Below are 16588 nucleotides of genomic sequence, written 5' to 3' on the forward strand. Positions count from 1 at the left end.
TGAGTGACCAAGATGCACCCTAGCTAGTTAGCCACTTCCATTTCAGTTTTCCTTTGTGCAGGGAGTGTTTCTTCTTAAGCAAATGTCCCTCTTTTATTTTGTTACATAATTATTCAGAATGCAACAGTCCCCTCCTGTGCAATAAGGGAAAGCACTTCTTGGAAAGAAGAAATATTCTTTAGAACATTCATATGTATCAGATTTAAAAAACAAAAACTTCCTTAAAAATTCATGGAATACTTAGGGGAAGGGTTTTATCTTTTGGCCAAAAAACAAAACAAAACAAAAGAACACATTCATCTATAAATCAGGGGCTAAGACAGGTCTTGAAGATTGAAAATACTCTCCAAATACTCTAGAGGGAACTAGTAGTGAGACAACACTGGAAGTTATACTTTCTAATGAGTCAGAGTAGGCACCTGTGCCATGATAATTACATAAAATTTAATTAATAGGTGTGATGAGACCAGCGTGAGGTTGCTTGCTAGCCAACAGAAGTCTTAGAGTTGCATAAGCAACTCATTAAAGAGATAAAATATTCTACTGATTTACACTACTTAGATGTGAAAAATGCAAATTGATTTATTTGCAACATTTTAGAAAGAAAAAATAAAAGGAGACAAGCTTGTATTGGTATATGTACGAGCACTAAGCATAATGCATTCTTCTTACAAATCTTGTTAGAGAGAATGTTCTGGTTTTGTTTTTCCTAGTTAGTATTACAAATGGTACTCACTCTCATTACTTTATAGAATCACAGACTATTAGAGAAAAAAGAACCTCAGAACTTGCCTAATTTGAATACTCCTATCAAGATAATAGAGGAGAGGCCTGAAGATATAAAACTTCTCTCAAGTTCACAGACGTAAAGAAACATCTAGAAGCTGGAAGAGTCCAGTCTTCTTGTTGCTTAAGAAGGTGCTCTTTCCATGATTTAAAACAAAACAAAACAAAGTTTGTTCTAACAATCACCATAGTAGGCGACCACCATTGCCATCAATCTGCTGTTTTAAACAAATGAACAAACACAACTTGGTAGCAATGTTCACGGATTTCCAAAATATGTGGATCGAAACGTTAGAAACTACTGAATTAGTGCACCAAAAGAAATGGAGGGAAGAATGAGAGGAGAAAAAGTGAAAGGAAACAAATATATGAAATGCTAGAATATGGATAAAATGATTTTTTGTGTCGGTCTGATCCTGTCCAGATGGGTCCAGCAGTGTAAATAAATGTAAGAGGCAATGTTGCTAGAAAAGACTGGAAGTCATGAGAGGTTTGGAGTGGACCGGAATGCTGATTTTCCATTCCTTTGCATAACTCACACACTAAGGCCTTCCCTATGTCAGTCAGCATGAGGTTGCATGTTAGCCAACCCCTTAGCTCTTGTACAGCTAAGAGATCCCAGGTGTAATCCCTTATCCTGGGATCTCTGAGCTGTGCAAGAGAAAATAAAAGTATAGAGATGAATGATGTCATGTAGATATGGAAGATATGCTTTTTAACTTAAAGAAATCTTTAGTAAGGAAGTCTTACCAATGTCAGTGAAAAATGCCACATTTCTCAGAAATAGGGTTATTTGCTAAGGAAGGGAGAGAAGGAGTTTGGAGAACAAGGAAAGCTTTGCAGTCCTCAGATGCAGCAAGAAGAACATGAGGACCTCGTCACTGTTGCCCTGACAGCCTCGCAAATAAGGCTGTAGTCAGCTGCAGGTGTTCTGGATCCAAAATCCATCACACATCTAACTGCTAATGACAAGGCGTTGTTCTTATTTCGTTGCTGATAGAATAAGGGATAATGACTAAAGTTTTGTCTCTTTTCCTCCATTAATCTCTTCCATCTGCAGCCCACAGACTAGACTTCCCCTGAAATGTATCCACTGGCAACTGCAGACATGCACAAGAGGGTAAAGATATATATACTTTTTTTTTTTTTTTTTGAGACAGAGTTTCGCTCTTGTTACCCAGGCTGGAGTGCAATGGCACGATCTCGGCTCACCGCAACCTCCGCCTCCTGGGTTCAGGCAATTCTCCTGCCTCAGCCTCCTGAGTAGCTGGGATTACAGGCACGCGCCACCATGCCCAGCTAATTTTTTGTATTTTTAGTAGACACGGGGTTTCACCATGTTGACCAGGGTGGTCTCGATCTCTTGACCTCGTGATCCACCTGCCTCGGCCTCCCAAAGTGCTGGGATTACAGGCGTGCACCACCACACCCGGTTAAGATTTTTTGTTGTTTGTAGAGACGGGGTCTCCCTGTGTTGCCCAGGCTGGTAAAGGTGTTTTTGTATTCTCTTTATCTTTCAGGATCAATGCATTTTTTGTTATCTTCAAAAAACCCCATACATTTGCTCTCTCTAAAGGCATCAGGAACATAGATGGAAACACACAGGAAAGAAGACACAAGGAGGCAAAGACTTAGTGGCTTTCTAAGCACTCACTGAGGAGAAACGTACCCACACTCCAGTCCATTTCCTCAACAGCATCCCCGTAGACTCCGTGTTTACTTTTGCTGGCAAACTCCTTGCTGGAGAACAGGGCCGTGTGCACGTGGAGGTAGGACAAGACAAGCAGGAACGGAGTCTCAGTGTTCCTGCAAAAAAAAAAAAAAAGGGAAAAGAAAAGACCATGGACAATGTAAGTATGTCTGCTACCCTTCTGATTAGGATCCACCTATTATTACAGCAGGCTATTTGAAAATTTACAAAATACTACAAATTAATTGCCTAATATGATACCTTCTTTCAGAGAAAGGTAAGTTTCTACTGTGTCTCTATGAAGTCACTTATTGTTACCCTCTGTGGATCAGGAAGTGAAGAATTATGTTATTGAGACATCCCCCAAAGACCCAACTCAGGAAGAGATTTAATAGAAAATTGCCTGCATTTGTTTTTGTTGTTGTTATTTAATTCTGTTCTTCCTTCTTCATCTGGTGATTAATATGAATTCAAGCACCTTGAAAACATTATTTTCTTTCAGAAAAAAATTTATACACTAATACACACACAGAGTACTAGAAAAGACTATCTTTTAAAATTTTTAATTGATATATGCAAATAATACATATATATACAAATTTTGTATATATATGTATCATTTGATATATACAAATTGATATATACAAATAATTCCTGTATATACTTGTTGGGGACAAGGCAATAATATATGTAATATGTGTATATCTTGAGGAATGATTAAATAAAGCTAATTAAAATATTCATTTTCTCATTTGGTTGTCATTTCTTTGAAGTGAGAACATCTACTCTCTCAGCAATTTTGAAATATACATTGTAATTTACAATGTATTTAATATAATACATTGTAATTTACTATAGTCACCATGCAATGCAATACATCCCCAAACTATTCCTCCTGTCTAACTAAAACTTTTTGTCCTTTGACCAACATTTCCCCATTCCTCATCCACTCCCATAACCCCAGTCCCTGGTAACCGCCATTCTACTCTCTGCTTCTAGGAGTTCAACTTTCTTCTTAGATTCCACATAGAAGTGAGATCTTACAGCATTTTGTCTTTCTATGTCTGGCTTGTATTACTTAGCAGAATGTCCTCCAGGTTCATCCATGTTATCACAAATGACAGCATTACCTTCTTCTTAAAGGTGAATAGTATTCCATTGTGTACTGTCAGTTGTCACCTACTTTCATCAACACTGTTTAAACTCCAACTCAACTTTGTGTTCGACCCTCTTCTATAATACAAAAAGTCTCCCAGAATAAACACTCAATGGTCAATACTGAAATTTTCAAAGTTAAGTAGAACATTCTTTCAATTGGCACAAACCTATTAAGAGAGAGGAATTATATTGCAAATGTATTCCTCAATTCAGAGGGCACCTAAATCTCCTTCATTTGAATTATTAGAACGCACAGATGCTCAAGAGTTACAAGTCACTGTAAACGTGAGGCCCTCGCTACAATGAGCTGTGAGCGATGCTACTATGCGAAGGTCTGAGGTTTCACAACTGAGTCTGCTGACAGGGATCAGTAAGTCCCATGGCTGCTTCTTCACATCAGGTTGCCCTCTGAGAAATGCATTTAGTGCTGTGTCTCAGTTTCACATCGTAGGCTCAATCTTTACCTCTTATCTGGGAAATAGTTAGCAATTCCTTTCTTGCTAAAAGAATCCTGGATGAGTGGCCTTTTTGAAGGCTACCAGGGCACAGGACAAGTGTTCACTTTCCCCAGGGGTGGAGGAAGCTTTGAGAGATTCGTGCAAGAAGCTGAAATGCTTAGAGTGGACACACCTAATGACAGTCCCTGCCTCACTGCCCACTCCCCAATGTCTTCTTCTTACCCTGATTCAAGCTCTTCCTTTAACTACTTCTGTGAACTTGGGTGGGTTCCTTAAATATCTACGCTTCAGATTTATCATCAAAACATGAACAGTCCTGATAAAGCCTTACGTTGATGCCAATACTCTTACACAGCGCAGCTTCTACCCCAATATGGTAACCAGTCCCCAACACAGCTTGCACGTTCACAGCTCAACACTCTGCCCATGATCATCTCTGAACCTAAAACTTACTTCTTCCACTCCCTGGCAAGCAGTCATTATTCAAAGCCATCTCCAATGCCACCTCTTCTGAGAACCTGTTCCCCTTTTCTAGGCAGCCCCATCAGGGCTGAGCACCATGGGGCATTTTGCTTCCACTGAATCTCCAGGCCCTACTGCCATACCTGGCCTCCTGGGTTCAAATGATTCTCCTGTCCCAGCCTCCGGAGTAGTTGGTATTACAGGTGCACACCACCACACCCAGCTAATTTTTGTAACTTTTTAGTAAAGATAGGGTTTTGCCATGTTGGCCAGGCTGGTCTTGATCTCCTGACCTCAGGTGATCCTCCCACCTTGGCCTCCCAAAGTGCTGGGATTATAGGTATGAGCCACTGCATCCAGCCTGGAGATTCAATTGTATTAGCAAATGCTAATAAAGCATGTGTTCCATGACACAGGAGACTTTTATGCTCTCTCTTCTTCTGCTAGACCACCAGGCAGGACACGTCATTCATATCACGGTGTTCCTGACACCTGCAAAGTGATTGGCAGGTGGCATGAATTCAGCAAATCTCTGTTATTGGATGAAAGATTGCATCTGCTTTCTCAGCATTGGCAGCCCCGCCCAGCAGTCAAGTGAATGGCAGGGCCTTGTGAATGCAATGTGAATTGCACTGTGAATGGTTTGTGTTGCATATGGTTTAGACTTCTGCCTAAGTCTCTTGTTACTTGGAAGGGACGTGGTTTATGTAACAGTTGCTCTAGAGCAGGGATTCCTCTGCAGAACTTCTCTCCTAAGTCCCTTCTTACTTTGAAGGGGGTCCTCTCCTATGGTCCACATCTTTACCAGCCAGTAAAAGTTCAGAAGACAATATATATATATATGTAACTAATTTTTCTTCTATGTATTTCTGGCTTCCTTAACTTCTCATGATAAGTAAAAACCTTCCAAATTTCAGATTGGGTGTCACAAACATTAGTAAGTTTGCCTGGAAACAATAAACAGATGTATGCTTTTCCAAATGCATTTGTATTTTGCTTATGTTAATATACCTTGGGCTCCTCCCAACCCTATGGTTCCTTCTGGGTGAACTGCTCACATCTATGGCTGTAACACTTCCCTTTTAAGGTCAATCCTTACCAATCTTTATTAACCCCTACTCCTTTGAAAGAGAAAATTAGCACAAAACAGCACACTTTGGGTGACAGCTAAGCCAGGCATCTCCAGTTCTCTGAAAACAGGCAGATCAAATCTAACAAGTTATTGGTAATCATTAGTACCATGTTTTATTACTGCAGTACTTGGTAGCAAATTATGTCCCCTTCCCAACTTTTTTTTTTAAAGAATATAAAATAAGGAAATGTGGTTAATATCTCACTGCCAAGAAAGTAAAAAAATAAAAACAAAAAAGTCCTGAATGGCTTGTCCCGCCTCTCACAGGAACTGAAATAAGAAGGCATGCAATGAGAGCCCACTAGACCTGGTCTATAACATTCACTGTTACATCTCAGAAAGAAAAGAGGACAGACTACTGCTCAGATGGAAGCACTGAAACTGTCATCCTAGCTGATGACTTACATATGAGCATCTCTACCAAGCCATGTGTTTGGCTCCTTCTAAGAGAAGATGCCCTTGAGGAACCCAGAGGAGCTGAGACAGAGCCACAGTATGTTAGAGAACTTGGCCACACAGGGAAGACTGTGAAGCTTCCATCCTGCTTATTACGGGGAAACTTTATTCACACCTGGACAAATTGCACCTCCTTCCCCAGAAGCAGATTGTGTTCCCCCAAACTGGCTTAGATTCCTTAAAACGAACATGAAATCACAGTCTTTGTGTTCCTAAATAGAGAGTTACATTATGTATGAGAACAATTTCACTGCAATTTCACTCTCATCTGTTCTCCCATTTATTTTTAGATTTAAAGTTAAGGAAAATAGATAAGAAAGCTTAAAAAGTCAATCTCCCAAGCATGGTACATGGTCATACAGGATGTGACTGACAGAATTTGCTGAGAATGAAGAGTTATTGCATGGATTGAAATGCCCAGCACTGGGCTCCAGTCCAGTTTCAACTTGGATTCTCCAATTTTGGATGGTAGTTCTCTTGTTCAGAAGTTAACAAATAAAAAAGAAGAAAGAGACATCCATCAACATGATTGGCAGGATCACAAAATTGAGGCCTATTAAAATGTGAGGTGGAAATAAAGAAATAAATGATAAAGATGAAACAATGGGCAAATAAGAGTGCCTGAAATAAAAACAGGTTCATGAGGACTGAAAGAACAGCTGAGTTCAGGGTTCAATTAAAGCTATGGAATGTGACCTTTGTCTTTGAATGCAAGAGAATCCTCCTTAGAAGGAGAGAAGGGAATTAATGTGTTATATTATCAAAATGCACATATTTATGGAACTCATTATCTATCATCCCTCTATAAAGCAGTGTTTTTCCAGCCTATAGGGGCAATATCAGAGATATCAGCATCTTTATGTATACTCTGTGCATTGAGTAGAGTTGATTAGGTTCAACATACAAAAACAAACCCAGAAAACAGAGAAAAGCGTATTTGGCTTGCAAAAACACTGTTCCAAGATTTACCATCCAGGAACAGAAGTGAAATCAATGGTGCATGGGAATGTTGGCTAGATGGACATAAATCATCTGCTTTCTTGCACACACCTGAGGTGTAACTGACAGCCTGTGCCCAGGTGAAGGAATTCTTGCTTTGTAATATCCTTTGAGAGACCAAGAAAGGCCATTTGCTTCACACCCAGGCTCGGGAAGGAGATCTGGGTATCCCTTCCTCTCTACGACCTTGAAAGCTGAATGACACATCAGCAAGTTGGAAGGAGAAAGATTTCTCAGTAACAGCTTAACTCCTTTTTTATTAACTGGAGTACTTCAGTAAACAACTCTTTTGAAAATTTATTACCACTGTCTTGCACACTGTGTGAAAAGATAGAACTTTCAGCTGCTACATGCCTGCGCTCCATTTGTTAAAAATACAGAAGGCAGCCCTGAGCCTTTCCAGCAACATGTAATCATTCCAATCTCAGAATCAAAAGATTTACATTCTATAGAGGCAGGAGTAAAAATCCAGGCAAGAAGATGGCTAAGGATTTTTTTTCTGTCTGCCATAAAGTATATTTTTGATGGTCTTCAGAATAATAATCTTCATCTGAGTGTCTGACCTTTATTATTGTGTATTGTTCCAACTGCAGTGGGCATAGGGAATAACGGGAATGCAAATAGGGATGTCTGTGAATTCCTTCCGGATACCTTCTGCTGCTAGTAATTAGAGTATGGCATAAATCAGATAGTGGTATCAACAGTAGCCCCGCTGAAGTTCATGTGACCACCTCTGTGTGCAGCAGGTGGATTTATACATCCAGCTGTTCATGTCTTCCATCTATGAGTTTTGCAGTTATTAAGCAAATGTTCTGCTGACACATGATATCAGGCACTACAAATATAAAGGGAGGCTGGACCGGACCCTGCCATCAGCAACCCACAGTTCAGACAAGATCATTGACAATTAGTCCGAGCTGTCTTGAGTGCCACTACCCAGCAGTGCAGACAATGAATTCAGAGGAGGAGAACTTATCTCAACCTGGCAGAGGTCAGAATTTGCTCCTAGAAAGAGGTAGCTTCCAATGGTTTGCATAGCATGACAGTATCTGTGAATGTTTTCCATAAACATGTAGGCTTTCGAGCTATTCACAGGTATGATATTTGGAGATACAGAAATGTAGGCTGAAGAGGCATTTCCAGGGATAGATCTAAGTATTCTTTATCTATGTCTCAGTCAGTTGGGAATGCCATGGACCCACTAGATCTGGTATGGCAAAAGACAAACATCCCTCAGTACCTGTATTGTTATGATATGCTCAGCCTGAAACCAGAGGTTTATCCAAAAAAAAAGCCCCTTGCCTTTTTTTTTTTTTTTTTTTCCCCAGAGACAGGGTTTTGCTCTGCTACGCAGGCTGGAGTGCAGTGGTGCAATCACAGCTCACTGTGGCCTCCAACTCTGAGGCTTAAGAGATTCTCCCACCTCAGCTTCCTGAGTAGCTAGGACTACAGGTGTGTACTACCATGCCAAGCTAATATTTCCTTATTTTTTGTAGAGACAGGGTCTCAATATATTTCCCAGGCTGGTCTCAAACTCCTGGCATCAAGCAATCCTCTCACCTCAGACCCCGGGGTAGCTGGGACTACAGGCACGCACCACCATGCCCAGCTAATATTTCTTTATTTTTTGTAGACACAGGGTTTTGCTATATCACCCAGGCTGGTCTTGAGCTCCTGAGCTCAAGTGATCCTCCTACCTAGGCCTCCCAAAATGCTAGGATTACAAGCATGGGCCACTGTGCCTGTTGCCCTCATTTTTTATTTTATTGTTTTTTTTGCAACGGAGTCTCGCTCTGTTGCCCTGGCTGGAGTGCAGTGGGGCAATCTCAGCTCACTGCACCCTCTGCCTCCTGGGTTCAAGCAATTCTCTGCCTCAGCCTCCCGAGTGGCTGGGATTACAGGTGCCTGCCACCACATCTGGCTAACTTTTATATTTTTAGTAGAGATGGGGTTTTACCATCTAGGCCAGGCTGGCCTTGAACTCCTGATCTCGTGATCTACCCACCTCGGCCTCCCAAAGTGCTGGGATTACAAGCGTGAGCCACTACGCCTGGTCCATTGCCCTCATTTTTAAATATATATCCCATAGGCCCACAAAAGTTAGAAACAAATCATCTGTTATCTATAGTTACTGAATAATGTGATTCTTTGATGATAATTCTTTAATTATTTACTTTTCCAGTTTTGAATGAGCATTTGTGTGTGTCCCTGTGTATTGCCCTTAATGTTTAATCTGATTTACTTTTCTTACCATGAATTAAAATCAATATCACCCCATTCCTTTCTGGCTTACACTCTTATCTAAACTAATGAAATCTCCTAAAGATCCCTTTATTCAAAAAACACTTTGAGCCAAATCACAGCTATTTATCATGGCACTTACACTGGGGTTCAGCTGGAAATGGGAGAGCCTAGGCTGGAGGCATCCAGTAAATGCATTTCGCAATTGTGACTCTGCCAAATGGTGATAGCAGTACATAGACCAGGACAAAAGGTCCTATCTTCTTCCAATAATACATGTTTCAGCTATCATAGATTTTAGGGAATTATGATTACATAAGCAATGCTTGTAGAAAGGAGTATTTATTTACCATAAAACTACAGACCATAGGAAATGGTAGAGGAGAGATTCTTCCCCATGGCTCTCCACTAAGGGTATAATCTTTTCATGCAGGTGTTCCCCTCTCCCCCCGAGCCCTTTATTACTGATACTTTCCATCATGCTGATGTCATGGTGTTTTGTTTTGTTTTGTTTTTCTGTGGGAAGTTGTCAGGGAGCAGGGTTTATTGTAGTTAGAACAGGAGATCTTACCACTCTGGGAAGTCAGAGATGAAAAACAGAACTCTACATAATTTCCTAATTTTCGATTTGTTATTCATAAACCCTTTGCTAAATAATTCATTTATAAAGAACAAGAGTTATCCTACATTGAGCTTGACTAAAACTTACTAGCTTTTACTGAACTTTTAATTCTAGAATCTCAAAACATACATAAATATATTCAATATATTGAAACAACTTAAGAAACTGAAGCCTGGAGAACCTTATACTCATGGCAAATTCCAGATAAATTTATAAATCCCATAACTGGATAACATAACCTATACAGATTATGTGGGTATGTATAAAGTCATTGTCATTCTTGGAAATTTACTGTTCAAAGGGAGCATGCGGATATCTTCAGAGTAAAACACAAAGTGATTTATCTAAACTTAAATGTTTTTCCTAGCAGTGAAGCACTGTTTCAATAAATTCAGAGAAGGAGGTCAACATATCTGGTTTTTCACAAAGCAGAGTAACCAACATCCACTTCTTTCTATTGAAGACATAAAACATGAATCTCATTCTACCCATTAGCATGACACCTTTTTAAAAATTAGTCTTGACTTGAACTAAAGAAAAAAACTGTTTGTGAGTAAAATTAACTTGCTACATTCACCCATCATCCTATATCCTTTATTTTCTTTCCAGAGCATTCAGGGACTTCTCTATTACCGTAGTAATGATAACACTACTAACATTGAAATTTATCTATAAGAATTACAGAAATGCATTCTCCTTCTTTAAAGCATTGGACCTAGACTCTTCTATGTGGAGAAAGGCATCGAGACAGCCATACGATGCCCTAATCTTCCAACTAATCCTCACTCGGACTAATCCTCACTCAGTAAGTCTACCACACTAGAGTAGATGAAAGAGAAAAGATTCCCCCAACTGTTTAAGAACCATTCCAACATTCAGAAAGTTGAGTTAGCTCTGTTTAAATTCAGCCTCTACTCTGTATTACCTGAGGAGTTTTGTTCATTCAAAGGATTTCAGCTTCAAAATTTCTCCATGATAAGACATCTATTTACCGACCCTATGAGGTCATTATGCTGTGTGAAGGAAGCAATGGGTGTGGAAGGTGCACAAAGTAATGTGTGTATCCACAGCACCTGACGTATAATTGGCAACCACTCCATGGTGTCCATTACACTTGAACATATCCCATACTTTTTACCATTTCTGCTGTGCACTTAAATTGGATCTGTTTTGCATTGCAATGAAGAGAGGGATGACAAAACCAAAGCCATGATAATGGGCTGACCCTGCAGCGCATATACGGAGAGTTGGGTATCCCTAAGAAATTTATAGTTCACTCATCTATGCAAGAATAACAAGGATTTCTGTCTAATTAAAGTATATTCAGGATGACCCATCTCCTGAATTACTATACAGTGTATAACATATGGTGAGCTAATTATCCAGATCTCTAATAATAGAAGCATCTCCCCTAGATAAATTTATCCCTGAATGAGTCAATTAGGGTGAGGGATTGTGGAGTGGATGGCTATATATTCTAAATCATCACTCTCCTCAACCTGAAAATATGTGCTTGGAATCCCAGGCCACAAACTGGATTTGACTAAGTAGACCTCATTTGCAAGAATCACAAACCAATGAAGCATCTTTGCCTTATGCCTCCTTGTCATTCATACCCTAATATCACAACCCAGCATTTCAGGAGCAAACCCTTGAGTATAAATCATATCAGCAACACAGTGTAGAGAAAGACTGTACATTTTAGAAGTAAGAGTTTTAAATCATTTTCCTCACCACCTTTGACAGATGAACTGAAAAGGAGTCATGTACAAAAAAAAATTACGTTAAAACATCTAAACAAGGCACCAGTTGCAACTGGAAAATTTTAAATTCAAAATCATTGAGTAAACTCCACTAACATTACCATTACTTTGATTAGGTATTCCTTTTTTGGCTGCTGAATAACTCTAACTCCATTTCTCACAAAGGTGGTAAGACCTGGCTAAATTGCTCAGGATATTCTGAATAATGAAATAACACATGTAAATGTGTCTTCAGACATTGAGGGAATGTTTTATGAACATAATGGTAACACCACTGTTAGGATTCTTTGGTGGCATATCAAGGCCATTCTCTCAGGACTCTTGGATATCATATTCAGGAAATTAGAGAACTAATCTAATATAGGTGGAAAGCTCTACCCAAGGATAATTTTAACTATATGCTTTAAATCTTTGTATCTTCAGATAATCTATGTAAGAAGCTTTTGGTGAATGGCATCACAGTGTACAAAATGGTAGCATCTTCACTAATACTAACCATGCAGTGAGTGCTCCAATGTAGACAATAGCCATCTTTATTAGAATCACCTATTTTGAAGAAAAAAACCCTTTTGTTATGATTCAATAACCATCACCTCCAACTGTGGTGCTACTAGAACATCTTAAATCTCTAGTTCTGAAAGAAAATCTCAGCTCCTAATAATAATTAGAGATAATCAGGATAAACTTGTCAGACTTTAATAGCCTCATGATCATCAAATTTGTTTTGGTCCCCTCCCAAAATTATATACTGAGGAACCCATTAAAATGCCTTGAAATCATATGAATACTTATATACCTAATAGATTAAATAATTTCTGCCAAAATACATGTCATACAGGGTGATTCACCCCGGAAGCCAAGTGTCATTTCTGACTATCCATTGTGTAATGGACACTCTATTAATCTCCACCCTGTCTGGTTTTGAGAGATTAGTGGTAGATGAAGACTGATATAGGGATGTCCAGCTTTCCCAGAAAATTTGAGAAACAGTACGCTGCTGTTTTTTGCCGTAAATAGACCGGCCTGACATTCTCCACAGAGTGCTGCTCCATCTTGGAATGGCTGTGCTTCTGTTTATCAAACACAGTAAAGCTAGCATACTAGGTAAAAGCATGGTCAATCATGTACATTGTGACCCATTGATACATCATGAAATTAACTTAGTTCCACAACCAGATCATTAAAAAAAAAACCAAAATAAAATGGGGTAGAAAATATCAGAAGCAATCACTCTAGTAGGAGAAAGGTCATTTCAGTAAGCTTTTGTTTCAATCACATATCTGTGTACATCTTACTAGATGATGATATAACTGGATAAAGTTCCAAAGCTTTTACATTAAATCACCTATTGGCATCACCTTCTAGAAAAATCTAGGTGACAAATAATTGCAGTGTTTCCGCACAGTAGCCAAAGCTCATACACGTATACAAAACCCAGTGTTTCTTAGCGTGTCCCATGAAAAACCCAGTTTAGAATGTCTTGAGATGCAAAGTCTCACTTCAGAACTACTCTGTGACAGTCTCTAGAGTTCATCTTGGCCATCTTCAGCTGTAATAAGCACCTCTGGGGTTTTCCTTATGCAAAGTCTGAGGTATTACCTGTCTACCCCTGTAGTCCTGGACTCTCTCCCTTTTACCTTTTATGTCTACCTGCAGGAAGTCATAATGGTCCTATATTATATCCCACCATACACTGGGCTAGCAAAGGCCACCCTACAATGTATACTTCTTAATCAAGCATCATGCCCAGGAGGCAGGTGGCCAGCCCCACAATGCCTGCATCTGGCTGCGTGGGCTGACCACAGGAACTGATAACTCTGAAGTATATCTGTGCAAATAATACTTGAAATAAATGTTCAGGAGTGTGACTGACAGCTTGAAGTCTTTCTACCTCTTAGGAAGAATTGCATGACATCCTTCACCCATGCCATTTTGCTGTGAGCAGAATCCGATAGGTTTCTGCAGTCTCTGGTGCCTGGGTAAGACAAGCTGTCAGCATGGGCATGACATGATGGAGCTATGGTTACCCAGACCCCAATGTTTACCCAGGACAGCATGTGCCTGTCAGCCCAAACCTCCAAAAATCATGACAAATAGCCCACATCTTACCTGAATTCTGACAGACATATAAATAGTTGCTTAAAGGACTTTTAGTGGCTATGATCCATCCCCAGGCAGAAAATTATTTATTCTTTGCATTAATACTTGCTGCTGCTGTACATGTATATCTCCTATAGCTTCCCTTGGAAATCAATTTCAATAATTTATCTCTGTAAATTAAATACATATGTGTGTAAATTACACATACACACACACATATATATACACAAACACATACACACATATGTATTTACTTTACACATACATATATATATACACACATACACATACAACACCAAACTATATTTTTTTAGTTTACTTTTCTCTGATGAAAATATTAAAATACCAATGAACAGTATACTTTACATCAATGCTTCAAGTACAGACATGCATGATATAGTGATGGGGATATGTTCTGAGAAATGTATCATTAAGCAATTTCATCATTGTGCAAACATCATAGAGTACACTTACACAAGCCTAGATGCTGCAGCCTACTACACACCCAGGCTATATGGTAGAGCCTATTACTGCTAGGCTACAAACCTGCACAGCATGTGACTATACTGAGTACTGTAGGCAACTGCAATGCAATGGCAAGTATTTGTGTATCTAGACATATGTACACATAAAAAAGGTACAGGAAAAATACAGTAGAAAAGATACAAATGTAGCCAGGTACAGTGGCTCACACCTGTAATCCCAGCACTTCGGGAGGCCGAGTCAGGTGGGTCATTTGACGTCAGGAGTTTGAGACCAGTCTGGCCAACATGGTGAAACCCTGCCTCTACTAAAAATACAAAAATTAGCCAGGCATGGTGGTGGGCATCTGTAATCCAAGCTACTTGGGAGGCTGAGGCAGGAGAATTGCTTGAACCCGGGAGGTGGAGATTGCAGTGAGCTGAGATCATGCCACTGCACTCTAGCCTGGGCAATAGAGTGAGACTCAGTCTCAAAAAAAAAAAAAAAAGATACAAACATACACCTGTATAGGGAAGCCCCATTATAATCTCATGGGACCACTGTCATATATGCGGTCCATTGTTGACCAAAATGTCATTATGTGGACCATGTCTGCAATCCAAATTTTATAATAAATTAGTCCCTTTAGTTTACACTTATCTATTAATTTGTGTAAATTCATTCAACCACTACTCACATAGCTGTAATATCAAATAATTCTTTTTTAAAATTCCAAGGCTCATGTTGATTTTTATCCTTGTGTGCCTACCTTTTGTACTTACAAATGCCTGTTAAATATTAATTTGCCTAGAGTCTGCACTAAGTAGATGTTTGCTCACATGTTCTTTCATTCTTTTGTTGCAGAGTCTGCCCTTTCTCTCCAGCTGTTCATCAGCTTTCCATGGGCCTTTATTAAATGTCAGCAGTTTCCAAATGCAGTCCTCTGTTCCAGGTTAACCCAAGTACTGCAACTTTTATGCCTCTGACATACTTAGCTTCTCATAAAATTTCATCTGAAATATTCCTCAGCTTTAAAACAAATTTGAAAATCACTGCTTGCAGTGGGAAAATCACTGCTATGTGTTCAGTATGGCCAGTTTCATTTTCTTCTTCCTGAACATATGGGGAGACTGCCTCTTAGCACCATGTCGAGTCAGGGTGGAGACGTAGACGTAGAGCCTGTCCTACATGCTGACCCCTGGGTGGAAGTGATAGGCATACCTTCCACAGTGAAGTAAGGAAAAGCCCCCAAGTGACCCTTCAACTCTTTTCTCCTGTGGATGCTATTGGGAAGGCCATCTATTGAGATGACAGAGCCACAAGATATTAGCAACCTGGATCCCTGAGTCTCCTCATGGAGCAAAGCTTCCCTAGAGAATCACCCAACCGGCAACAGATTTTGCATGGCCAAGAAACAAACTTTCAAGTGTTAATCCACTGAGATTTTGTCAATCGTCACTGACAAACATGGAAACTAGCCACAGATGTGGGATGCTAACCAAAACAAAAACTTACATTGTGTGGTGTTCTCTAGGCAGTTGGGCGGCTAGTACATAGAGTACTCTCCGGAGCCAAGTCCCTGAGGCTAAAACTGAGAACAGTTATAATGACCAATGACCAGTTTATATATTTCACAGTTAAATGATAATTTTAATTAATAAAATCTATGGAAACTGATAGGTGATGTGAACTGTAAGAACTAATCATTCTACTTTTGTCTCATTTTTAGAGGGAGGAAGTAATACTATCAATTGCAATTTTTGTGTAAGTCACTTCAGAGTCTGTTCAGACACCCAAACCATATGTGGGTTTCTGTTAGAATTGATGAAACACTTGTGTAATACCAGAGAGGTATACTAAAACACACCCTATGATTTATCTATTGCATAATCAATGACGTTGTGGGTACCAGGACACTGTTGTACCTCCAGGTGAATGGGTTGCTCCTACGCTGTTTCATAACTGAAGAAGAAGAGAGTGAGGAGAACCACTGCCCACTCCCAACCTCCAGTAAAGCACAAACTCCATGCACACAAGATATGGACAGTGGAATACAACATCTTCCACATGAGGATATGACAACATAATTTTCATAGAGTAATTTTCATCTTTTACCTTTCTCACCAGCCCTAACTCATGTAGTTTCCACATACCTTAACTATGTATTTTCTTCTTAGGCTGAGTATATTTGCTTGTTTTTTAAATTAAATCCCTAATATACTTTCCCTTCATCACAATAACTTCCTTTTCATTGTCATT

At 39.5% G+C, this 16588-nt stretch overlaps 1 protein-coding gene across 7 annotated transcripts in view; it reads right to left on the minus strand.

The window, feature by feature from the left end:
* The window catches only part of STS (steroid sulfatase), a 527011-nt gene that overhangs the window by 402920 nt on the left and 107503 nt on the right, over nucleotides 1-16588 (minus strand). For all 7 annotated transcript variants that reach the window (XM_064364536.1, XM_064364537.1, XM_064364538.1 and 4 more), the window contains one exon: nucleotides 2456-2592. In XM_064364536.1, coding sequence (XP_064220606.1) covers nucleotides 2456-2592 — 137 coding nt within the window. The remainder of the gene's footprint in view (nucleotides 1-2455; nucleotides 2593-16588) is intronic.

The sequence above is a fragment of the Aotus nancymaae genome, unplaced genomic scaffold, assembly GCF_030222135.1.
Source record: "Aotus nancymaae isolate 86718 unplaced genomic scaffold, 86718_ANA_hifiasm-v0.15.2.pri h1tg000058l, whole genome shotgun sequence".
Classification (NCBI taxonomy): Eukaryota; Metazoa; Chordata; class Mammalia; order Primates; family Aotidae; genus Aotus; species Aotus nancymaae.